The following is a 26,519-nucleotide window of genomic DNA, read 5'->3' as shown; positions in this document are numbered from 1 at the left end:
GGATTCCCATGTAATGACATCTGTAACATCACTAGACAATAGTAGTTTTTCAGCCTCATGACAATCTCACGGGACCACCATTGGTATATGTGCTGCGTCGCTGACCAAAGCAGCATTATGTAGCATAAGGGATTTATTACCCACTAAAACAAATAGGCTAGTTTCCTTTTGTGCAAGTCTAGGACTATAAGTCCTAAGATATATACCATATCAATAATTCACCTTTCATCTTTTTTTTTTTGTTTTGAGACGGAGTCTTGCTCTGTCGCCCAGGCTAGAGTGCAGTGGGGCGATCTCGGCTCACTGCAAGCTCCACCTCCCAGGTTCACGCCATTCTCCTGCCTCAGCCTCCCGAGTAGCTGGGACTACAGGCACCTGCCACCACGTCTGGCTAATTTTTTTTGTATTTTTAGTAGAGCCGGGATTTCACTGTGTTAGCCAGAATGGTCTCGATCTCCTAACCTCGTGATCCGCCCGCCTCGGCCTCCCAAAGTGCTGGGGTTACAGGCATGAGCCACCGCGCCCGGCCCCCACCTTTCATCTTTTAAAATAGTTTACTTGCTGCTTCTACCCCTGACTTTAAAGGGAAATAATGTCAGTACTAATCCCATTTGGTTGCAAACAGCAAATAGGTTAATGATTTGCCTTTTGAAGGTCTAGCCAGTATTCATTAGTGGCTTTGGATAGTGTGTGTTCTGAGTGATTCAGGTGCTGTTTTCCTTTGCTGATCTCATTCTGTTTTCTACTTTCTCAGCAACATTTCTTATTCCTTCAGAAATCATTGTGGCAAGCATTGGCGTAACCAAAAGCCTTTGGAATACCTATAGGTTTCCTTCAAGTTTGCAAATGTTCCCTGTATTATGTTTCTTTGTAGCCAAAACCTTAAGTCAGGGTGAAAAAAAATCGATTTTTTGAGGATACACCTGGGAGAATGGACCTGGCAGCAGTTCATTAAGAAATAAATGAATAACACCTGGAGGTTTGTGTTTACCACCTGCTCACATGAATTATTGGTGTGACGGGGCTGCTAAAAATAGATAAATTTTTAAGCTGCATTAATAAGCATTTGGGTCATTGCTTCCACTATTTTGTGTGTTGGACCATATCTTGAATGTTGTGTTAAGTTCGGGTCATTTCAGAGGAAACATTTAAAAAGTTTGAAAGTTGCAATGAGATACTTTGGCTGCTTTTAACAGAGCTCACAGACAAGAAACCAGCAGTCAAAGGGAGTTGCTCACAGAGCAGTAAGCTTCATGTCATTTGAAGGGTTCAGAATAGAGTATTTGCTTCATAAGTAGCGGCTATTTTCTGGAATGTTCTCCCCATGTTCCCATGGCTGAAACAATGCCCACACATAGTGATTGCACATAAGAGGAAGAGACAAATGTGACCATCTCTTAGGAAAGATGTCCTGGAGGGATCCGTGTGTTAGATGGACAGTATGGCCTCAGGTGCCACCCTTTCCATGTAGATGGACCAGTGATTTTATGTGAAAGCAATGATTAGCTGATGACATTTTAAACCAAGTTGTAGGATTTGTGGATAAAATTTGACTTTAGAAACTAACTGACCTTTTGTGTATTTTCTGTTGCTAAATTGTGCTCTGGACTTTATGAACATTATAAGCTTTATAAACATTATGCTGTTTTAGCGACATTGTAATGAAAAGGCGATCTTAGCTACACCACTGATCACCAAGATTAATCTGGCTGGCTTGTGTGGCTACTTAGGTCACCTCTGGTGCCCTCATTGAGTAAAAGATGATGACTTTCCCAGACGGAGGGAAACTGTTTTCAATATTGATTCTACAAGTAGCCATGTTCCTCTTTTGACAGTTTCTAAGAATGACAATACCTCTTTCTGATGATGCTATTCACATGATCACAAAATAACAATTTTGGGTTAGGGAGGCTTTTGCTGTTCATGAACTAGTGAAAAGCAGAATGAGAGGAGGAAGTAATTGAAAATGAGATGTAGGCGTGCATCCGAACTGGAAACCAGAAGACTTGATGAAACAGATACAAGAAAACCACTGTGTATGAGCTATGTGGTATTTCTTCAGAGATTTGATACACAAACTAAGAGATATCCATCCTGCTCTTTGTTCCTTTTTCATTCTTTTGATGCCACCCTCTCTCTTCCATTATAGAGCACCAAAACTACTTTGGAATAGATGAAAACCTTGGTCCAGTAGCAGTCAGCATCCGGAGAGAGAAGGTGGAAGATGCCAAGGAGAAAGAAGGATCCCAGTTCAACTACAGGGTGGCTTTCAGGACAAGTGAGGTAATGGGGCTGCTTGCCGTAGTTATTGGGCTAAAGTCTAAACCTCCTTTGGTGTTACTGCTTCAGTTTGTTTTAGATAGGGTACTGAATTTATTTTTTTTTAATGTTAATGATTGCAACATTTAAGATAATTAAAAAGGGCATTGCAGTATTTTATTCTAAATGAAAAATTTGGAAACATGCCATGGATATTAAGTGGCTGTATTAGTTCATTCTCACACTACTATAAAGAACCACCTGAGACTGGGTAATTTATGAAGAAAAGGTTTAATTGACTCACAGTTCCACAGGCTTAACAAGAAACCTGACTGGGAGGCCTCAAGAAACTTACAATCATGACGGAAGGTGAAGAGGAAGCAAGCACATCTTACCATGGTGGAGCAGGACAGAGAGAGAGTAAAGGGGGAAGGGCCACACACTTTTAAACCATCAGATCTTGTGAGAACTCACTCACTGTCATGAGAACAGCAAGGGGAAAATTCACCTCTGTGATCCAATCACCCCTACGAGGCCTCTTCTCCAATTTGACATGAGATTTGGGCAGGGACACAAATCTAACCCATATCATTTTGCCCCCGGCCCCTCCCAAATTTTATTTCCTTCTCACATTGCAACAATTATTCCTTCTCAGCAGTCTCCTAGTCTTAACTCACTCCAGCATTAACTCAGAAGTCCACAGAAAAAAGTCTCATCTGAGACAAAGCAAGTCCCTTCCGTTGATGAACCTGTAAAATCAACAACAGGTTAGTTACTTCCAAGATGCAATGGGGGTACAGGGATGGGTAAATGTTCCTGTTCCAAATGGGAGAATTTGGCCAAAACAAAGGGGCTATAGGCCCCATGCAAGTCCACAACTCAGCAGGACAGTCATTACTACCCACACTTTGTTACATTGAGGACCCAGGTTAGATTCTTGCTTGTCTTGCTTTTAGTGGAAAGTGAGATTCTTGTATAAATTGTACAACATGTATAGCTAAATAGGTAGATATTGATTTATATAGAGAATTAAGTCTGAAGCTGGGCATGGTGACACATGCCTATTGTCCCAGCTACTCAGGAGGCTGGGGTGGGAAGATGGCTTGAGCTCAGGAGTTGAGGCTGTAGGGCAGTATGGTTACACCTGTGAATAGGCCCTGCACTCCAGCCTGGGCAATATAGCAAGACCCTATCTCTTAAGAAAGAAAAGAATTAGATCTGTCCAGCACTTTAGATTTTATCCTTTTAGCTCATTTTAATTAGAGGGATATATATTTGGGAGATATTCCAGAATATGTATTTTGGTTAACTGTTTCTAGATCAGAGAAAACACAGAGCCGTTTTCTGGTTTCCAGCTGCATGAACATGTGTACACCTGTTCATCTTATCTAGTACGTCGGTGTCCCAGTGACCTAGGCTCTATTCAAGGTATAAGTGAGATAAAGCCCCTCTCCTAAAGTGACATATTTTAAGTTATAGACCTATGCTGTTCAGTTCAGTAGCCACTAGCCACAGGTGGCTACTTAAATTAAATTTAAATACTTAATTTAATTTAAATGTTAAATTTAAAATAACTAAACAAAATTAGAAATCCTTTTCCTTAGTGACATTAGTGATTTCGAGTGTTCAATAGTTGATGTGGCTAGGGGCTCCTGTATTAGTATAGATAGAGAACATTGTCCTCGTTGCAGATAGTTCTGCTGTCCAGTGTTATGGAACATTATGTAAACGTTAGGTATCCTTATGACTGCCATCACCCCAGCTCCTGGTGTTAGTAGTCTAAGGACTCTTACCAGAGTCAGAGAGAGGTTGGATTAGAACCAGTTCTCTTGATTTATGGTTCTGGGGTTTTCTCTCTCATCATATTAGATCTTAGGCACGTGCTCCAAATATTCATTGCATGTTTCTGTGGTGAATTTGAGGACATCTAAAAAGTCATGAGACAAAATTTAGTGGCAATTTTCTCAGCCCTGAATCACCCTGCCCATGGATACCACTGGCTGCTGCTCCCCTGTTCAGCCTCGGGAATGGTCATCATGGAAAATTAAATCTAAGATAAGAAAGGGAGTGAAAGAAAAGAAGATGGAGAGATAGGAGAAAGGGAGGATGGAAGAAGGGTGATCATGGTCAGGTCCAGGATCATCATGTCTGGTTTCCTCTCTGTGTGAACCTTCTCATGTGGGTTCAGAGTTGTAGGAATGTCCTAATTTTCATAGCACTGCTCTGCCTTGCTTCTCCTCATTCTTAGGCATACATCTGCTCATTTCCATTCCGCCTGGCTTGTTCCTGATCTTTGTATACTGTTACTGTTTAAAGACTCCTTGAGTGTTGGTTTTGTTTCCTTAAATGGAACACTGTAGCCCCTTTCACTACACTCACAAAGAGCCTTGCTTCTCTTTTTCCTGTCTTAAGGCAGCCAGTTAGGCTGTGAGTAGGTAATTGAGAATCAATATTAACCGAAGTCTTATGTTTTGTCACTGCAGCTTACAACACTGAGAGGAGCAATTTTAGAAGATGCTATACCCTCTACTGCTAGGCATGGTACCGCACGAGGACTACCTCTCAAAGAAGTTTTGGAATACGTCATTCCAGAGCTGAGCATTCAGTGTTTGCGACAGGCTTCCAACTCACCCAAGGTCTCAGAGCAGCTGCTCAAGCTTGATGAACAAGGGGTGTGTATAATGTGAGATTGTATGTTTGTGCGTGAATTTGTGTCTGTTTCTGAAAGTTTTGGAGTTTTCCCATCCATCTTTCTTGTAAGATCATTTATTTTAAATGCCTTAGAACATTTTCTCTTTAGTTTTTCCCAAATATGTTTTTATACTAGTTTGGAAACATGATGCCATTATAGTGTAACACACCTCCTGCTGAGTTGTGATTTTTTTTGTTATTACCAAGGTTTTGGTGTGTCCCAGCTTGCAAGAGTGCATCTGATTGCATGATTAATAGAAGTCAATAGTAGTTTTTTTCCAGGGTTTAAAAATCTCTTATGGCCCTTTTCCTGAACCAACATTTATTCTTGTCTACTATGTGGAAGGCATCATGCTGACAGATGGGTGTGAACGGCAAGCGTTAGGAAGATTGAAGCTGACTAAGACCTAGTCCCTGGCCTATGGGGACAGTAAGACTAAGAGCAGAAGGGCCTCTCCAAGGCAGAATCTGGTAAGAGATCTTGGAGAGGTGTAAATGTAGTGAGTACCTTGGGGAAAGAAGAAATAACATCTGGCTGGGCAACTCTCCTGAAGAGGTGGCATTTTAACTAGGCCTTTGGACTTGGATAGAATTCTAAGAGGGAGACATGAGTAGTTGCTGTTTTAGGAACTATCACTAGTTTCTTTACAAAGAGAAGAGAGGTGGTGAGGTGGGGTGGGGTAGGGGAAGTAAGACGAGACTAGAACAAATGAGACCTGGTATGCTAGGCCAAGGAGATTGCCCTTGGTTCAGGAGGCAGTGGGGAGCCATTGAAGGTTTTCCATTAGGATGTGACGTGATCAGAGCTGTATTTTAGGAAGATTATTCTGGTAGAAGGGAATTTTACAGGCTGCCGAAGATAGAGACTGATGGCTATGTGGAGATCAATTATGTGATTATTGACATTGTCCAGGAGAGAGTTAATGATGAACAGGATTGAGATGGTGGTTCAGAATATGGAAAAAAGATCTTTAAGTTTCAGGTGCAAAATAACTTATAGAGGAAACTGAGCAGTACATGCTCAAGTGCATGCAATTTATTTTAAATCAGTGGATTTGTTTGTAAAGCCATGATTTTAAAAAGACAGTGACAATGTATATTTTTAGAATTTCCCAAGTAGGATTCCTCTGTATGTTTTAGAGGGAATATGAGATATTTCTTGGTTGACCAAATAATACTGTGGTTAAAGTTGAATATTTGGCACCTCAGATGGCTAGAATTCTAAAAGTGATGAAACTAATTGGTCTAACAAGTTAACACTGCATTATTAGCAAAAAGAAGCAGATATTGTAACACTCAGAATGAATAATCTTGAGATCTGTCTGTCTCAGGAATGAAAGCTGACATATTAAAAAAAAAACATACTCTAAACTTGAGCAGGTGACTTTTAAATTGTGTAATACACAGAATAGGTTTACCATTATGACTGGTAAAGTATGTGGAATATATGAAATGTTCATGAAACATATATATGAACAATATATGAAGTGTTCACGAAACAGTTGATGAAAACGTGTTATGGCGGGATAGAGAGGATACATCGGGGTGGGTTGAAAGTGCTTAAAGTTCAGGCAGGCTTGATGAGAAGAATAGCATTTCATTTGCATGTTTTAAGAGAGTTGGTGAAAAGAACTTGCCACCCATGTGGTAGGTAGTTCTTGATCCCTTTGTAGGATATGTCAGTTCTCCCTTTAAAATATATCACTGTACTACAGAGCAGGTGCCTGGTGGGTGAGGCTCTCATTTGGTCCCCCCAGGCTGCTCCAGAAAGTTTTACAGATGGTTCATGTTCCCCAGAAGCCCTCAGGGCTCTGCCACTGCCACCATTTAGGGCTTCTTTTACCGAGCAGTGAAAAGAGACATCATGGCAGCTACAAGTTGACTGATGTAACCATCAGTCTCTATCCTCATCAGCCTATTTTAGGCATCAGTGAATGTGGCTACCTTTCTTCTACTAGAAGAATCTTCCTAAAATATAGCTCTGATCTGCCACATCCTAATGGAAAACTTTCGATTGCCCCCTATTGTCTTCTGAATCAAGTGCAAGCTCCTTTCGAATGTCTTTGTAGTCAGATAGATCTAGAAGCTATCCCAGGCAGTTCTAAAAACCAGGCATTTTAAGTATTTTTACTGAACACCTAGTTACAGTCTGATGTCAATGAATGAATTTAGAAAATGGGATTCTGCTTTGATAAAACCACGCATTTCATATCTCTAGTAGTAGTTCATGGGCTTTTCTTTAGATTTTATATTTGTTTGACTTTGGTGTACTTTCTTAACGATGTTCAAACTTAAGCACAACGTGCCATTTTAACTCCCTAAAACTCTTAATGGTATCAGATTCCCATTGTACATGAGAAAAACATACTGTTTATGTTCATCTTTAAAAGAGATTGGGCAACTTTTTTAACATCCCAGTTTCCAAAGAATCCTTACAAATTGCCACTAACCTGTTAGGGTGGTGGAGAGTTTATTCCAAGCGGTGCTGTTTCTTTATTCATTTTCCTAAATCTTCCCAGGAAGGGATGGGGCAATACTGTTATTGCTCTAAGGGTTTGTTAATCTTGAAATTATATTTAAAATACAACCTAATAATGGGCCGGGCGCGGTAGCTCATGCCTGTAATCTCAGCACTTTGGAAGGCCAAGGTGGGTGGATCATTTGAGGTCAGGAGTTCAAGACCAGCCTGGCCAGCATGGTGAAAACCCATCTCTACTAAGTATACAAAAATTAGCCAGGTGTGATGGTGGGCACCTGTAATCTCAGCTACTAGGGAGGCTGAGGCAGGAGAATCACTTGAACTGGGAGGCAGAGGTTGCAGTGAGCCAAGATCGCACCACTGCACTCCAGCCTGGGCGACAGAGTGAGACTCTGTCTCAAAAAAATATGTGTGTGTGTGTGTGTAACCTAATTACATATATTGTTAGTTTCCGCTCTTTTGTAGTTTGCAGTCCATCCTGGTTTGTCATGTAGCCACTGAGTATATGTACTCTGTACAAGACAGTTTTCGGAAGTAGGAGATACTGTGGGTGTTTAGATCATTCCTTCTGTTCCTTCAGTTTGGTTAGATGTTTTGAGAAGGAAGAGTCAAACACTGTGGAGAATTTTCAGGAAAGTAATTATTAAACAAGACGTTTTGCTACTTTATCTACATAATTTCACCTCTGCAGTTCTAAAATCCCATTTTTCCTTTTTAAAAAGACTATCCCAATGTATTTAATAGGTAAACTCATAAAATTATAGAGGTTGACTGTAAACAAAGTGTTATTTAGATGAATTATGACAGCTCACTATCTTAGAATTTTATGAAATCCTTAACAGAGTTATTCATTGGTTCTTAAGGCCAACTGCCCCGTTCCCGTCTTGTCCTCTCACCCCAGATATATATGTTTACTCAAATATCAGATTTGTTTCAACCGAAGTCAAGCAGGTCTAAATAAATGAGACTACGTGCTTAGAACAAGTAGTCTGAGTCAGGAGAATGGAGGGGAAGGGATTTATTGCACACTCAAATATATGCTCGAGACAATTCTGCGGCTTTGTTTTCTTCTCACCTTCATTTGAATGTAAATTTTCTTGTCAATAATAACAAAGCTTCTGGCCTTGGAAATAGAGCAACCAGTTTTTATCCTGTCTCAGAAAGAAAATGGGACGTGGGTTGGATCCTCTGCTGTCTGGGCAGTATGTATGTATGTCCAGCTGTCAGCGCTGAAGCCATAGGGAATTTTGACAAGTGGATATTTTTAGTTTGCAGCAGTGCTTATGTCCAAATGCAAGCCTAGTTCTATCCCAGGACTGTGGGACTGGCACAACTCTTATCAAACAGTTAAATAAAGGTTGCTGCAATAGACTTAAATGTTAGGCTTAGCTTGAGATTTAATGAAGCCTTGTTCTGAGAGAATGAGGAATGTTAAGTGTATGGAATCTGGAGTCCCTCCTTTACTTTATATTATGATGGAGCTGAAGAAGTATGTTGCTAGCCTTCTGATATACCCCGGGAGTATTTAGTTGATACCACATTTCAGTTGTTTTCCAGGTTTCTGAAAGAGACTCTGGTGAGAGAGATATCTTTACTGAACATTTCATTCTGTTTCATTATTCATTTCATTATTGTTTTACTGGAATCAGCCCTTGTTGTAAACAAGCCACAATTCTTTACTGTGAGTCACTGGAGAGATTTCTGTCTCCTAAGTTTCACCTGGCAAACCGATCAAAAGTAGGCATGACTGGCAAATACCTGTGAGTGGTAAACTTGTGCCACTCCATGTGTGTAGCAAGGTGTTTTCTTTGGAGCCAGAGTATGGCAGCTGTCCTAAGACATCTGAGGGCCTTGAAATCTGCTTTAGTCACATCCACTGATTCCCATGGGCGCAGGAGCTTCTTAGATGGAAATGCAAATCCTGTTCTAGATCCTGTTAGGATCTAGACACAGGCTGGTGTGTCCGATGGCTGGGAAGAGAGGGGTGTGAAGTTGACAGTACAACAGTCAGCAATGAGGTCTCATGAAATTTCAGTTGTCCAGTTGTTTGGCCTTTGCCTGAATGAGAGTTCACAAGAAATAGCAAGCCCACAAGGCTCTCCGAGTCAGAGAGGAAGTGTGCCAGGCTGGTGACGGCTCTGCTTGACATACCATGCACACCCTCGGCTCCCAAATAGCTCTACTCCAGGACTCCTCATTTAAGAGCTGGATGGGAGGAGAGGAAGGGGTTTCCTCTTGCAGATGCCAGAGCCGACTGAGGCAAGCTGCCTTTGAGTGCTGGGTCAATGGAGACAAAGATGGCCTTCAGATGATGTGGCACATGGCACTGGCAGTGGTCTCAGGTGAGCAGCAGGTAAAGGAATAGAGGATGGGCGGACAGGGACAGCAGCCACCAGGGCAGAGTGACCTCCGAGGATGAGGATGATGGTGCAGCAATTCTACTGGGTGCAGAGGAAGCAGTGGACACTGAGATGCACAGGCATTGGAGTGAGTTAGTATTCTTCGGTATTAATGGTGGACTCTAATTACAGCCAGGGCCAGATAACCAGGGAGCTGAAATCCTCTTCTCACAGCGAAAGAGAAGTCAACTAACATCGTTGTCCATGATGGGAAGTGGTCATTTTCAGGCCATATTTTAGTATTCATATAGATTCCAACAATCACAGATGTCACCAACATCTGTGTAATAATTGGTGATCATAATAGTTTCTCTAATGCACTTTAAGACCCTGAAATGTCTTCTGAGTCACTCGGGAGCAAATAATGTTGACAATAAAATGAGGTTAGGCATTTTTATTGTACTTAATATTTTTTTGAAGATGATTGTCTATTCTCGGTAAATGTGGTATCTCATTGACTTAGATAATTGAGTTGATCAGAAACATTGATTCCTCAATCTCTGGGTGAATACAAATTTTTCTTCTTGACCCTACTAAAGTAGTAGCTCAATAAATTCATAATGTTAGGTATTGAGTAGTGTATGCACACCATCTCATATCCCCACACTCAAGGTACAGATAATTTTTCTTGCTATGCAGTTGGGGATCTCCTGCCCTTGACAGGGTCCCAAGGCCCATGAACTGCAATGCTATAGCATCCATCGGTATAGGTAGCTGATTCAGTCAGATTGTAAACAGGTGATATTTCCTTTTATAGTCTTCTCATAGCGTTTAGTCAAGATCGGAATACATTCAGAATATATGGGTAGTTGACTCTACCTGCTCAACTCTAAGTTTATCCAGCATGTGGTAAATGTTTCCTGATGTCTGCTGAGGTCACCCAGGCAGATGTTGCATGCCTTTCTTGCATAGTATGTTGTCATTAGGTAATAATATGGATGAGACTGCTGTCATCACTTTGCTGCTCAAAGGAAATGAGTATCATTTTGCCTTATTTTACTAAGATAGCTATGAATTTTGATTAAAGGTTCTGTTTTACAGCTTGATAATAAAAGTGAACAGTGTTGTGGATTGATGTCTTAAGAGAATTGGCGATGTCTGATAATCTGTCAGCCTTTCAGGCTCAGATTGCTGGTAGTAAGATTAAGAGCTCTGATTGCATGAGTGAGAAGTAGTTCCTCTTTGGGGGACATAAGAAAGGTGTGAAAATGCCTCCAGTTTCTTACTGGCCTTGAGAGGAAGTCCCATGGCTTCCAGCATGAACCTGGCATTGACTGTAAGATAGGATTACAGCAAGAGCTCCTCAATTGCTATTGGATTCTTTGTGGTACACTGTATATTTAGCAGATGTTTTCAAGATAGTAAAAAATGTAACAAATGAATATAATGTAAGCCAGAGTTACTTTTTTATGGCAACAAAACATTTTAATGTTTGTATACATATAATTTCCATTGGAATTCTACCCTTACCAGACCTTAATTTGATTTTTTTCCTTATAGTCTTACATATTTACAAGAAATATATAAAATTCAGATAAAGAAATAAAAGGTATTACTACAGAGAAAAACTTAAAAGTTTGTAGCCTTTTTTTCTTTCCGACTTAGAAGATAACCCTAATTACTATATGAAGTGTGTAAGATTAAGTATTTCCACAGTTCTATTTTTAAGTAGATACTTGAACCTTGACTTCCTATTCTTTTTGGAAACCTGGCAAATCCCAAATGGCCACAGCCATATGTTTAATTTGTTAGGGTTTCTGACATGTCTCCAGCTATATTCTGGGGTTTCTGGGTTATTATTTGTAGCATCTCACACAGTGGCAGTTGCCTACTCTTTTGCTTATTCACTTATGGGAATTGTTCTGGCATGCTTTCCTAGAACAATTCTCAGCTTCTGTAGTTTTAATTTTACTGGAAGTTAGCTTGTCTGATATGCTTTGCCAGGTAATTATATTTCTCCCCCATTTCAGCTGAGCTTTCAGCACAAGATCGGGATCCTTTATTGCAAAGCAGGCCAGAGCACAGAGGAAGAGATGTATAACAATGAGACGGCGGGACCAGCTTTTGAAGAATTCCTTGATCTTCTGGGCCAGAGAGTCCGACTGAAAGGATTTAGTAAATATCGAGCTCAGCTAGACAATAAGAGTAAGTTTAATGTTTGTGTGTGTGCACATTTTTAATTCTCCAAAGGTAGGCATGCTTCATAAATCCAAGTAAGTGATCACATGCCCTCCTGTTCCCGGCCCCAGAGGCAGCCTAGAAAGCTTATTTGGAATAGAGTTTAGATTTCCTCAGATGAACAAAGGAAACACATTTCTCAAGAGGTATGTGCTTCACCTTGTAAGCTCAAAGGGTCAATTCTTTTTCCTTTGTAACACCAGCAGAGAGATTCCCCAGTGTTTCATGAAGAATCGTTTAATATTTTCTTCTTTCTTTTACCCTAACCTCTTCTATTACACCCTTGTTTCCGTATACCAAGGACAAGCACTGCATTTATTTCTAAGAGACAAAATATTAACACATCCATTCATGCTGTGTTATTGGGCTTATTTTGTTCATTTCCAGATTCATGATGTTAACCAGGGAGGTGGAACAGTGATTAAAAAGCGAATGCATCTTCACACAATATCCCCTTATAACAGACTTGCACATGTACCCCCTGGATCTAAAATTAAAAAAAAAAAAAAAAAGCTGATGCATCTTATTTTTCAAGGATTTTATTTAGATCCCCTTGAGTGGGGCACCTACTAGCTGTACAGTGGCGGATTGACTGACCAATCCAAAACATGGGCTTTATGCCCTCCTAGGATGCATGAATTTGTCTAATATCTACACATAGATAATCATGTTTCTCATAATGTCTGTAAGTTCTATATATTTTATCTTTGTGCTGTTATTTAGTTGCTATGAGTATCTGAAATAGCAGGCAGAGTAATTTGATGCATATTGGAAAATTCTGCTTATTATCAAACAATTAAGTGCTTGCTCTTTGAATGAAAAGAGATGAACAGATAGTCTAAACTTGGAGGATCTGAAGGAGCTTCTTGCCCCGACTCCCAGTAGGAATGGTGAAGTGGAAGTTTTCTGTGTGGGAGCGTCAGGGTGTGGCCGAGCTGGGATTGGAACTGAGGTGGCCTGATGCCGTGTCTTCCTGCCTTCTATTCTCCTTAGTCACCAAGCCCTGTCCCCAAGTCTACTCAACTTGGGACTATCACTGATACTCCATCTGGATGAGGGTGGCGCCTATAGTCAGTTCTGTTTTTAGACCTGTTTTTGAAAGTAGCAGTTACAGGATAGTTCACAAGCCCCTGCGATGGTGTAAACTCACACATGGGCCCCCTAGTTGTCCACTACACACGCCAGGTCTGGAGTTTGACTGTTACATTATATGTATAATGCCCATGCCTCAGAAATAATTCATGGTACCCAAAATATGAATATCTATATATTTTAAGAAAGACGAATGAGACCTTTTCCGATTTTCTTTTTTTTTTTTTTCAAACTCCTCTTTTCTGTAAACAACCATTCACCCCCTGGAGATGCTGATATTCTGTCCTTAAGGATGTCCCTCCAGGAAAACCACTGCTGATGTGAACTCTTATTACTGTGATTGTGTGTTGTCTCTCTTCAGTGAATTGGACTGAGAAAACGTTTAAAGAATTTCTGATCCGTGTCATCTGTAAAACTACAACGTAGATAATCCAAGTATTTTCCTACATATAGAATTCACATTGGCTTTGCATTTTGATGACAGAGGCCTTATCCTTGATACATTGCAGATGTAGTATTAAGCACCTTAGCTCAAGGAGATGAGAACGTAACAACTAGAGTTTGATATGTTGACTTTAATAATAAATCTGTAAGTTATTTTTATGAGAAAGGCATTCTGTGAGATGCAAGGAAGTCTGACATTCTTTTCGTAGAGAGGAGATATGTAAGAATTAGGTATGGGAGAATGGTCAGATAAAAATTATGTCTTTCGAGGAACAGACAAAAAACTTCCTTCTAGAATTTGGGGGACTTTAGTTCTGGTTGAGAAGACTTAGGTCAAATCTGGGCCTCAGATTCCTCACAAGGAAAGTTCAGGATGTTGGGCTAGAATATCTGGGATTTCCCCTTCAGCTCTGAAATGGGTTTTCTCTCTTGAACACAAAATGAAATGGGATAGGAACATAGGGGATTTGAGCCACTAAGGTGCTCTGTTAACTAGAGCAGAGTACAGAATCCCAGCCATGAAAAGCCTTTATTGAGCTAGGTGCAGAGAATGATAAAATTGATAGCCTGTATCCCTTTTTGAATAGAAATATTTATAGCAAATCCCAGAACAACAAGCCTTGTTAGTCTACATTCTCCATTACCTTGCTGATGTTTGACATAAAAACTTTCAGAATATTTAATTTTAGAAATTCCTCTTTTAGTATGGCTTGAGAAAGACATATTATTATCACATTTTAAGAAGTACTTTTCCCCCCCGCAATACATCTTTCTTTCTTCCTTGCAATTTCCTAAATCTGAAACCTAATATCAGTCAGCATTTCTCTTTCCGAATTTGAACCACCCTGACAGCAGTGTTGTGATGGGTGTCATTGAACATACCAGGCCTTCTCATCATCCAGCCTTTGGTTTTGTCATCAGTGAGTCCATTATTCATTGAAGGAGCATCCGTCCTGCCCTGAGACTGTAAACTGTGCTTGCTCACATCCAGAGCCACGTTCACGGTCAAGGTTCCGAGCCAAGAGAATTAAAATGGAATGTTACTTTCTAAGAAGTCCTTTGAAAATAACATATATGTGTTTAATAAATAGTTAAAAGGAATTTTTTTTTTGGCGGGGCTGATTTATATATAACTTTTTGGATGAATATTCTCTCCATCTGTAAATTAATTTATTGGTAACTATATGTAAACACTAAGTATTCGCCTTATTCATGAAAATGCCTTTTATGAATGTCTTTCAGAGCATCTAAGAACTCTATAGGATATTTTTTCTAGAGAGTTTTCAGGTCTGTTTCTGAATTGAATATGAATATTAAAAAGAAAGACATACTACAGGGTTCAGAAAGAAAATAATAAGTCCATGAAGGTTGAATGTTTTCGTGTTTTTAAAGTAAAAATTTAGATTTTTAGATTAAAAAAAGATTAACTTAAAATGACTACTTAGAGGTTTCCCCAACAAACACAATGGAATAAATGATGTTAACAACACTGTTTCTTGTTGCTTAAAAAGTAGAGAAATAAGACTGTATAGATCAAGAATTGACAAAGAAATTGAATTCCATTTACATTTTCCTTTTTGTATATCTTTTTGTGTTCATTATCCATGTGCAAAAAGTCATTCAGAACTTTACTCCAAAATTACTTAAGTATTTTATAGTCAGCAGGTTAGTTTCAATGTGTGAAACTCAATCTGAGATACTCTTATTGATAATACAGATGGAGTTTGAATTTACAAAGAATCATTCTCCTTTTCAAAAGATGAATAGTTTTATGATTAATAGGGGTTCAAATGTCATAGTTTTTTAACATATATGTCACTGGATAATATACTGTAAGTGATCACATTCATTCTCCATATTCTTCATTCATGTGATGTATCACTGTACTTCCTGTTGAAAGAAAAAAATTAATTACATTCAGGGAAAGACATATTCAAAATAACATTTTTTGTTCTCATTTCCATATTCAATCAATCTTATTTCATTTTTCTGGGTTCTGGAAGATCAAGTGCCAAGAATAACTAAGAATTAACTGTGAACACACACACACACACACACAGACACACACACGCACACACACACACAGATGCGGCCAGGCCATCTGCCAGTTTGTCACGCCCTTCAGATAACTGCACCCAGACCTGGACCAGCTTCTCTTCTCCACTGCTCACCTGTGCACTTGGTGGCAAAAGCACTTCGCTTTCAGTGGATCACCTAAATCCACACTGTGAGGGCAAGAACAGAGAAGAAAAGCAGGGAAACTAAAGGTGCAGTAGAAAGTGGTGGGGAAGGAAAGGAGCCTCTCAGTCCACAGTCCTGGAGCGGGAGTGGTAGAAACAGTGCTTGATGAAAGCTGGATGGGCAGCGTCCAGATACTGGTTGGGTAGAGCTTGGTGTTTTTTGTTTTTTGTTTTTGCAACAATAACCTTTTAAATATTGAAGCACTAATTTTGTAGCGGCTTACCTTGCTTCTGTAATTCATCTTTGTTTTCAGCTGATTCCACGGGCACGCACTCTCTCTATACCACATACAAAGACTACGAACTCATGTTCCACGTGTCAACCCTGCTTCCCTACATGCCCAACAACAGACAACAGGTATGTCCTCCCCAGCCTGGAGCTTTTTACGCTGAGTATGAAATCTGAGGTGGGCCCACTGATGATGTTGATGCATGTAGAACTTGCAAAGAATCAGTGAGGGTTTTTCTTGAATAGCATTAATCATCTTTGACTCTTCGATCATTTGGAAGTATTTGGGCTTTAAAGGGCGTATTGTTGCACTTTTTTCGTATGAAACTTAGAAACTCTTCTGCACTCAGATCTATTGCTTGCTAAGCAAAATCTTTTCTTAAGAGAAACTTGTCTCAACTATGTTAATTACGAAAAGGCCAAACCGTGTTGACCCGACTTCGGTTTTTGTGTGTGGGTAAATAGCTTATTTATAGAGAATACTGTTTGCAGTTGTTACTGGTGCTATTTTCAGCTGTTCCTCTCCATTTCATTTTTGTTGTTTTAAATGGATTTACTGGCCAAAATTTCTTGACCTTTTTAAAGAGAAAAAAGTCAGAGTGCATCATGCTTTGACTACAGCCACTCAGTAAGAATTAAGAACCTTTGAAAACTTGAATGATGCATAAATCGTTGTAAAATAATTTACTTTTTGGTATAACTTTGAGTCAAGCAAGTTTTTTTTGCAAAGATTACTAGAAATTATGGCCATTTTTATCTTACACTAGAAATAGTTGAAATGCTTTGTCTACTGTGAGCGCTTGAGAAGACTTGGAGGATCACTTGAGATAGGAAAGGACCTACGTTTGGGATAGAGGATCTATGGGATAGCTAAGGCTCCATTTCACATCTTGTTTAGAATCTTCTGGGCTCTGCCCATGTTAAGCTGAAGATTTTTTGAAGAATATTGACTGCTTGAGTTTCTGAACATTTGTTTACAGAAAGGTTTGTGAATTACTAGGATCTTATAACTGATTCATTGACATAATTTAATTTTAGGGATTTGATTGTATTTAGGTTAAATCCAGAGTTAAAGTTTGTTTTCACATTTAGGAGACAGTTCTCTGAATGTCACTTAACTGATACTCCTTTGCTCTAAATATATTAAAGCACCAAGGACTACATAGGAATTGCTCAATAGGTATTTGTCAAATGAGTGAAATTTAATTGTCACAGAGAATTTTTCCTTTTTAAAAAACACTCATAAAAGTATATAAATTTAGTCTAATTCTGCATTTTTTCCCAAAGAGGAAACCAGCCAACTACCTCCCCTTCTCCCATCACTAGTTGGAAGAAGCCCCTTAGCCTCAGATCCTCCAGCTAGGATGAGAAAGCAGGCCTCTGACCCCCAGTCTCTTCTCATGGTAATTGCTAGCTGGATTTTCTTGCCATTTTCCATCTCATACTTATCTCAATCCCTTGTCCTTTCTGAATTTTCTGGTGTTTTCTAATAATCATAGTTCTTCCTACCACCTTCAAAAAATCTATCTCTGTATTACACATCTGTGTATTTTTAAGCATAGACTTAAAATCACTAGATCACATGTATGTATTTGTGTATATTTTAACCTAAGGGATTTTACCTCTCAAAAATTTATTTGCAATAATGCCGAGCAGATTCACTGGACCTTAAGAGGCTTAATTTAGACCAGGACAGTTGTCCAGCAAATACTTGTGAATCATTCAGTAATTAAACTCTGTGGGAGTTGTTGCTCAGAAAACTGATAGGGGTTACTCAAGCCAAGAAAATCTGTCAGTACGTTAGCAGAAATAGAGCCAGTGACTTTTGACCCCCGTCGTCGAGTATTCAAACCACAAAGCCTTTCCAGTTCCCTAATTACTTGAGTCATTGGACTTCAGGCTGAATTGGCCCTGGCATTTCACATGTGGCAACCTCCAGAGATTTGAAGTCTTTGCTTTTACCACAACTCAAAACTGGCTTTCCCACCCCCTTTCATTGAAGCGTAATCAAAATCTGTAAGCATTCGAGTTTTGTGTACCTGACTTCATTTCACTGAAACTAGCCTTGAAAAAATTGTATGCGCAAAAATCAGGACAGCAAAGCAGTGAAAATGTAGATGCAACTGGGGGATAGAGGAGGATGTGTGTGTGTTAAACTTCCCCAACTGGAAAGTAAAAGAAAAGTCCCTGTAAGTTGAGGCTATACATTCCAAACTCGAGAAAGCTGGGATTTGTATCTGTTTTGTTTCCTGAAGTGTCCCTGTGTGCCCAGAACAGTATCCAGAACATGGTAAGAAGTCAACAAACATTTGTTGAATGAATAATGAATGAATCAGTGAACCTTTCTTAGGAGATAGAGAATTAGGCAAATTAATGCATGTAAAGCACTTAAGATAGTTCCAGGCATGGAACTAAGTTTTAGTTGTTACTATTTTATAATTCATTAGATATAGAGCCAGTCATATTTTGGATGACCTAATTTGCATTTTATTTTCCTGTCTCCAGTCCTAAAGATCTATTATGAAAAACTAAGACTCTGAATGGTTAAGAAAGTGAGACTAAATTTATCAATTATTTCAGAAAATTATTTTTTGACATTTAATAAAATATTTTGCAATCACAGGTTGTCATCAGAATGTTCTGTTTGTGGATAAATAATGCCACTTGCAATGTGGGGACATGTGTTTTCCAAATTTGTTAATGAGTTGTATTGACTCCATTTCTCTTACCCTCGCCATCCATGCCCACAAATTATGTTAATACCAAAGGCAGAAATGTCTGAAATGACCAGCTGGGTTCATGAGTGCAATTTGAAGCCACAGGACTTAGCAAAGTTAACTGGCCCCTACATGAATTGTGCCTGTAACCTTGGCTTCTTACACTACAGTTGGTGACCATTTAACTGGTCCAGACTCGTCCACATCAGATCTAATTTCTTGTGTTCCTTCTTGTAATAAATCAAGCTGGATGCCGATTCCAAGATGTATTAAAAGTCTTCAGAGAGTTTACCACAGTTGCAAAAGAGCTTTAATCTTTGGAATGGTCTCTGACTCTTGCGTAGAAAAACTCACCAGACCAAAAGAATGATAAGAAACCCTGCTCTTGGAGTTATTTTCTCTCTTCAAAAGTTAAGTCCTGCAAGTCTCTCTGCATCTGTCTGACAGTCCATCCACTTTTCCCAGGGCTGTCTTCCCCTGTGTGCTTTCCTTCTGCTTGCCCTGGAGACAAGTCATGGTTAAGCCATCCTGGGATGTCATCAGTGGGAAGAGCTTCACAAATTAGCTTTAAACTTCACTTTGGCAACGAAATTCTTTCTTCAAAGTAGGCATATAAAGTAGAGGTGCCTCAGTGCCTGGCACACAGTAACCTATTTCTTTTTTGATGTATGCGTAACATTTTAGCTGCTGTGTTGGGAAGGGGTACCTGACGCCTCGTGGAGGTATCTAATGAGTAAGACCAAGCCCCTAGGTTTCTGAGATGCTAATTAAAGGATACTGGTCTTACTCTAGTAATGGGCTTGACACCAAAGAGGTAATGATGTTATATTTGGGCTAAGCCTGGAGCCCTTTTCTCCATAGTGGGTAGACTGATTGTAAGCTCCTGCCTTAAAGAGTTTGTGTACTTCCTTAAGTCCCTAGTTGGTGTTGCTAAGGACTCATGTAAATACTGGAACAACCTACCTCACTAAGTGTGATGAGCCCTTGGGTCCTGCCTATACTTGGGTTCACCTATATATAATACTATAGAATGTTTTGGAAGGATAAAATGCTTACTTAGCTTTCCATGAGTAGCTTTATTCCCAGACCCTAAGTAGGAGCATATACTTATACTATATCACAAAGATTGTTACTTAGAGTGAGGGTTGGTATTGCCTAGTGACAGAAAGAAGAAAGAGATATTTATATCTTCATAATCCTGTTATCTTTACTTTGTTATGAAGTCATTAAAGATCTGTATTCTTAGATTATTTTGTTTCTTCCTTTGCAAAGTGTTCAACATTTCTTAATTCGTTTGTACATTTGCTCTTGTTATTGGCAAATATCATAATTATATGAAATGATAAATCAGTGACAAATCCTTCAAACATTAATTAAATGTAATATCCTGTTCTTGCCCATCAGAAATAAGAGCAGTTCACTAACATTCACTTTTTGCAGGAGGTGGGCGAGACTTTTCTTTCTTTTGTATTTCTGTGGTAAGGTGTATATGTTGCCCTTCCTTAGTTATTATTTAGAATGCTTTTCTACATTAACTTTTTCCGTAGGAAACTCTATACGCCTCTTAAAAATCAAGGCATAATTCTAACTACTGGTGCAAACTCTTGAGTATAGTTTATATGAGGGGATGTGTGTGTTTATGTACATGCATGTGTATGTATAAGTGCAAAATTAGGGCCATCTCCCTAAAAGAGGAAAAGCCAACCCTCTGGGTGAAGGGGAGGAGCTTTCCAGGCAAGAGATTATGAACTGCAAAGTTCCTTGGGTGGGAACCAGTTGTTCTGTAGGAGGGACAAGACGCTGTCTAGATGGTAAGGAGCAGGTGATGAGGTCAGAGAGGTAGGAAGGGATCAGTCATGTCAGAGGAGTCTTTGTCAGCCCCCTTTTTAGTAACAGGATTTAGATTCAAACTCAAGGACCAGGACTGAGAGCTTGTGTGTGTTTAGAGAATATGGATTTGCTTCTTTCTAAAGACCTTCTCTGGAGACCTGCAGATGACCTTCCTCTTCTCTGACTCTTATGAGCTTCTGAATCATATCCCGGCTGTTCTCTTTCATGTTGTACAGCCTGCTTTCCCCCAGCATTGGGTGCAAAACAGTTTGTTTCTGTCTTACTGGGTTTAAAATAATAATTTAACAAATGAACCCATATACATAGAGGCTAGCAGATACTATCTAATTCAGCTTTCATTTTTCACCCAAGTGTGCTGTCTGATACTTATTTTCACTTCCTGGTTTTTTTCTTCTCAGTTTGCTTTTTGAGTTTTTTCCTCTCATTAAAATTTTTTTTTACTGATATATAATAGTTGTACATATTTTGGGGTTACACGCTGTATTTTGATACCTGCATACAATGTGTATTGATCACATCAGGGTAATTGGCATATCTGTCACCACAAACACTTATCTTTGTGTTGAGAACATTTCAAATTTTTTGCAGCTGTTTTGAAATACACAATAAATTGCTGCTAATGACAGTTTCCCTACTGTACTGTCGAATAATTAGAACGTACTCCTTCTATCTTACTGTATTTTTGCACTAAGTTAAAACTGGTCTTGTGAGATCCCGGTTTGTTTAAGGAACTGAGGCTAAACCTACGGCCATATATGGTATTTCTGTAGCATCTATATGCTTTTGCCATGGAATTGGGTGAAGACTCACATTTTCTCTTTCCTTGTCGTAAGAAGAGCTTACTCCTGTTTCACAGCTGGAATCGAGTGTTAGAAATTTAGTAGAAATGACTATGTAAATCTATCTAATACAATATTTATTAACTCACTGTTGCAGTTGAAGATACTAATAAGTTGGTTCTCTTGACATCACTGAAAATTGTCATTAGCTTTACATACCTAGAAAGAAGTTCGCCCCAGAGGATGTCATTCCTACAATTCCCTCAAACAAATAGTACCGTCAGGTTTGCCAGCCTGCGTTCGTTTGTGGTTTGCCATCCTTTTTCCCCATTTACAGACTCTGATTGTATAGAATTTCATTGACCAGTTAGAGAAAAGCATAAACTAAATACTAAAGAAAGCATTTGCCTTTAAGAAGTTCAGGAAATTACTTATTTCATGTTTGACAAAGTCCTAAAACAGAAAAATGAATAATATTTCTGTTAATTTTCCAGATATTTTCTTTAGTCTCTGAAGCAAATTCAAGCATCCTATTAATGGATAGTGTTCATTTTTCTTGTTATATTCTCCTTCAAAGAGCTTTAGATTTTACCCTTCCTAATGAATCTTCTTGTTCCCGCCTCCAATCGTTTATTTTTTTCTACAAAGTGCATTTTGTGGCCATGGTTAAATTAACTAGACTTTTGAAAACATTTTTTGGCCCATTTTACAAAGCAAAAGAATGTGTCTAGAAAGGGACAACAGTGGTTTGGCATGTTGTCAAGGTAACCAGACTTTAACTTATGCTTTAACTTGTGCTTTAAATAGTCCTGTGGTGAGGTATAGAATCAGACCCAACATGTTCCTTCAGGAGGAAAAGAAATTGGATAGGAATAACTGTGCAATTTGCTGTTGCAGTCTCAACGGCCATGAAGCACTGACTAACAAGGCCCTCCCTGCACCCTGTGTTTAATTGAGAGGGCTGGCCAACATGAAGCCACACCGGCAATCACTCAGGAAGTAGGAGGCGCTGAACTCACTGCCTGGCCTTGGCCAAAGTGAGCTCCATCTTTTGACAGTCTGAGAATTCCTGTGTTTCAAGGGCACTGAATAAAGTAAAGTATGAACTGCTGTGTTTTGTAGTCTACAGATACATTGAACACAATGATGGGCATATTTTTAAAAATTATTCCTGATTTTTCCTTGTCTCATTACAATGCCTATGAATCATGTATTTCAATTTTTGGAGAAAAGAGTAAAGAATGTCCTTGCCAAAGATAGTTTTCACTGATTATTTACATGCATTTGAAATGGCACATTTTAAATATCTAGCAAACTTTTTAAAAACTACATATTTAAATGAGGTGGCTCATTGGGTCTGTATTATGATGTACTAATGTATGTTTCCAGAGTTCACTCATACAGTAAGATGATTTTTGTGTGTTTATAACTTTGACCATGGGGATTTAAGTAGGAATTTCTCAGCATATGAATCAGCAGTTTAACTGGCCTGTAGAAAACTCTGAAAGAATGAACATTTCATTCCGACTTTTCCAGGCCTTTTATCATGCTAAATCACAAGTCAGGGACCTGACAATGAAATCCTTTTTGTATCTGAGTTTAAAAGGCTTTAAAAGTTGAACTTAGTGGTCTTTACTTGGAATATGCGCTGTAGGTGCCAAATAAATTTAAGGGTAAGGTTGTGGTCTTTCATATTGCTAGTAAAAAGAGATTTACTATCTGAGATTGTCACATTCCAGCAATGACATCACCAAGTTGTGTAAGGATTGTTGTATGTATTAAAACTGAAGATCACAAACTTTTGAGAGCACAAATCTATGCCTTCACTTGCATAAGCTTACCGAGTGCCTTTATGTGGATTTATTGGCATGTGTTCATAGGAAAGAAGTGGTCACAATTTTAATGCATAATGTGATGTGTCAGTAAGTGTATATTTGGATTATTTATTTGTTAAACAAATGTGTATTGGGTACCTCCTTTGCCTGGCACACCGTTAGAAACTAGGAAACTGAAAGTCAGTATGACACTTCTGTGCCCTCATGAAGGTTATGACCTGATGCAGAAGAAGTAAACCAACCATTAGGAGACAGTACAACAACCAGTGTAATAGAAATAGGCCCGGGAAATAGGAAGTTTCTTTCAGATGAGGTGGGATCTACAGAGACAACTGCATTGTCTGGGAGAAACCTGGAGGGAGGGGGCATTCTTGGCAGAAGGAACATCAAAAGTAAAGGCGTTGGTCAAGTGTTACTGCTCTGAGTGTCATTCCTCCTGCCAGATTTGTGATTTATAAAATTACGAATGATTGGGCTTCTGGTTATTAATCCAGTTGAATTCTGTGTTTCTGAATTGCATTTTAAACGGCCAGGGTTCAGTTAATTGGTTTGTATTATTGCTCACCAGAATGACAGTGTTCTGTATTTTTGTTGCAGAAATGCACGTTACTTTACTGTGGGAGCACAGGATACAAGCTGAAGCCCGCCGGTGTGATAGTGTAGGACTTCTCAGCAAACCTGTACCCTCTCTTGGACTTTGTCTTCTAGAGCTTAAATTACAACATTTCTCAAAGCGTTGTGAGCTCTAACATGCTATTATTTTAGGGGTTTAAAAAGAGGAACTGGATAAAGACCAAAAGGAGAGAGAGTACAAATTGAATTTTAAAATAAAAGAGATAAACTTAAATATTTAGGCTTTCCTTTCCACGGGTCTTTTGGATGAAGCCCATTTTGCTTTTTCTATGCCAAATTTAGGAGCACTGACTTCCAAAGAATGACTGTGCTTTTTAAAAATCACTCCTTCAAATTGAAAGATGAGTGAATTATATATATATTTTGTTTTAAAGAAAAACTTATTTGTAACTCTTCACTTTCTTGACCACAGCTACTGAGGAAAAGGCACATAGGAAATGACATCGTCACCATCGTCTTCCAGGAGCCTGGGGCACTTCCTTTTACTCCAAAAAGCATCCGGTCTCACTTTCAGCATGTCTTTGTCATAGTCAAAGTGCATAATCCATGTACCGAAAATGTGTGTTATAGGTGAGTCAGTCATCCCTGATCTATCATTCTCCCAGGTTTATTTCAACAGGGCGTCTTTTCCCAAAAATGTCTTTGTTTGCCAATTATTATTTCCAACTTTGTGATTTTCTAATTACTCAGACACTTTCTGTAAGAAATAATTGCCTTCTTCGCATTTTATCCCCTTGAAAAAGTGAAATGCCTAGCACTTTCAAATGGTGGATTACACATTTCCTCTGTTTTTCTCCTAAAAACTTGAGCCAGAATCAATAGCTTAATTGGTATCCTCCTCTGAGTTGGATGAAGTGGCTGGTTAAGTGCTTATCTAGGAGAAGTAAGTATTGTGGCAGTAAAACATTTCTTTTCATCAAAGATCTTGGATCTTTGCAGGGCTGCTGAAACAAGGAGTTAACACTTGTTGGATGACTTCAAAAGGCCACATGCGTGCCTTGGAATCCCAAGACTGGCTCTGACAAGGCCTGCTTTTATACTTAACCACTACTCTCAGACTCTGTCTTAGGAAATCTTAGGGAATAACTGTAGCCAAATGATCATATCATGTGGGGTATTGGTAAAACAATGGGTCTTTGACCAGAGTTTGAAACCAACTTTACCACTTATCATAGGGCTTTGTGTGGCTTACTTTATTTTTCTTAACATTTGATTCCTCATCTTAAAATTGAAGATAATGGTAATGATAGTACCTACTTCAGTATGTTGTTATGATGAATAAATAGCTTAAATTATGTAAAACACCTATTGGAGTTCCTGACATTCATCCAAGATTATTTTCATTTATCATCTTAAAACAGTAGTTGCCAATTCAGCTGCCCACTGGGCCTAGTTCAGAGACACGACTATTCCTTGTAAGAAAGTGAAGACTACAGAGCTTGCTTCCTAAAGGCACAAGAGAAATTAGTCTGTATTTGAGAAGTTGCCATTTTACATCCCACCCTACAGATGCCCAAGCCATCTTAGAACAAAGTCTGAAAACCATCAGTTCTTACCCTGAATTTTACTTCCCAGTCGCCTTATTAAACATAGCCCTAGTCTATGGCTCTACTGTGCTGTGTTCTAATGCAGTACACCTGTCATCTCTATACTTGCCTCCATAGTCATTCTTACGCACATCTGGGTTTAAGACCACTGGCCTAAATGCTCAGAACTACTTTTTAAAAGTGATATTTGAAAGAATATAGTATCTACTCTATACAAATGATAGGCTTAAAATAGATAATATTGGTACAAACCTGGTGAGTTGGCCTTTTTTTCCTGGGAGCTCATCCAGCGAATGGTAATTCTGAAGAATAAAATGAACCTTCCTAATTGGATTGGGAAAACTGAAGTATAAGGCTTTATTGTATTGTATTTGGTGTTATTTTATGGGTGGCTATTTTTAGATCAAATGGAGTATTTTAAATTACTTGCTATCTTTTTGCTTATATCATGAGGTATTTCATTAGCACAGAAAATTGTAAAGATAGGCAATACCTGTTCAATTTATTTCTTTTAGGTTTTCTGGTTTTAATTAAACAACTCTGTTTAATTAAAAAACTGAGTTGTTTAATTAAAACCAGAAAACCTAAAAGAAATAAATGTTTTTGAATCTAATTAAATGTTTTGAATGTATTTAATTAATGTTTTTGAAAACACCACAGAGATCTCTTACATATAACAAAGTACATTGCCTTATTTTTTCTGTGATAAAGATACCATATGCCAATCATTCAGAGATGGAGTCATTGGTTTTTAAGAAACCACATTGTTATTACTAAATTAACCTTTACTAATGAGATTCAAATGTAACATCAGTTCAAGTGCCTAACATTTTTGGAAGTGCCTCATCAGCTTCGTTGATCTTGCTTAAAAACATCACTAGTATTTCTTGAAGAATCAATAATAATCTTGAGTAATCCTGTAGTCACATGAATTCCATAACATTTTATGAAGCTGTCCTTACTCTATCTCATGAAATAAGGTTGGCATGCCCACATTTTCTAAAAACACCTTATTGGTCTGTTTCATGTGATACTCCTCTAAATATTCCAATGGAGAAATAAATCTATTAAAATAATTTCCAAGGAAGTGGTATAGTCCAGCTCTACAGTTTTCTTAAATTTTGCTATGTCCTAATCCAGAGTGGC

General features: G+C 38.7%; 1 protein-coding gene across 12 annotated transcripts in view; it reads left to right on the top strand.

Annotated features, from left to right (window-relative positions):
• The window catches only part of SIPA1L2 (signal induced proliferation associated 1 like 2), a 233,408-nt gene that overhangs the window by 134,958 nt on the left and 71,931 nt on the right, over positions 1–26,519 (top strand). For all 12 annotated transcript variants that reach the window (XM_063707850.1, XM_055372969.2, XM_055372999.2 and 9 more), the window contains 5 exons: positions 2,150–2,283; positions 4,743–4,931; positions 11,799–11,973; positions 16,037–16,140; positions 24,239–24,396. In XM_063707850.1, coding sequence (XP_063563920.1) covers positions 2,150–2,283; positions 4,743–4,931; positions 11,799–11,973; positions 16,037–16,140; positions 24,239–24,396 — 760 coding nt within the window. The remainder of the gene's footprint in view (positions 1–2,149; positions 2,284–4,742; positions 4,932–11,798; positions 11,974–16,036; positions 16,141–24,238; positions 24,397–26,519) is intronic.

This window comes from Gorilla gorilla, chromosome 1, assembly GCF_029281585.2.
Source record: "Gorilla gorilla gorilla isolate KB3781 chromosome 1, NHGRI_mGorGor1-v2.1_pri, whole genome shotgun sequence".
Taxonomy (NCBI): Eukaryota; Metazoa; Chordata; class Mammalia; order Primates; family Hominidae; genus Gorilla; species Gorilla gorilla.
This window is presented reverse-complemented; position numbering and strand designations above follow the sequence as displayed.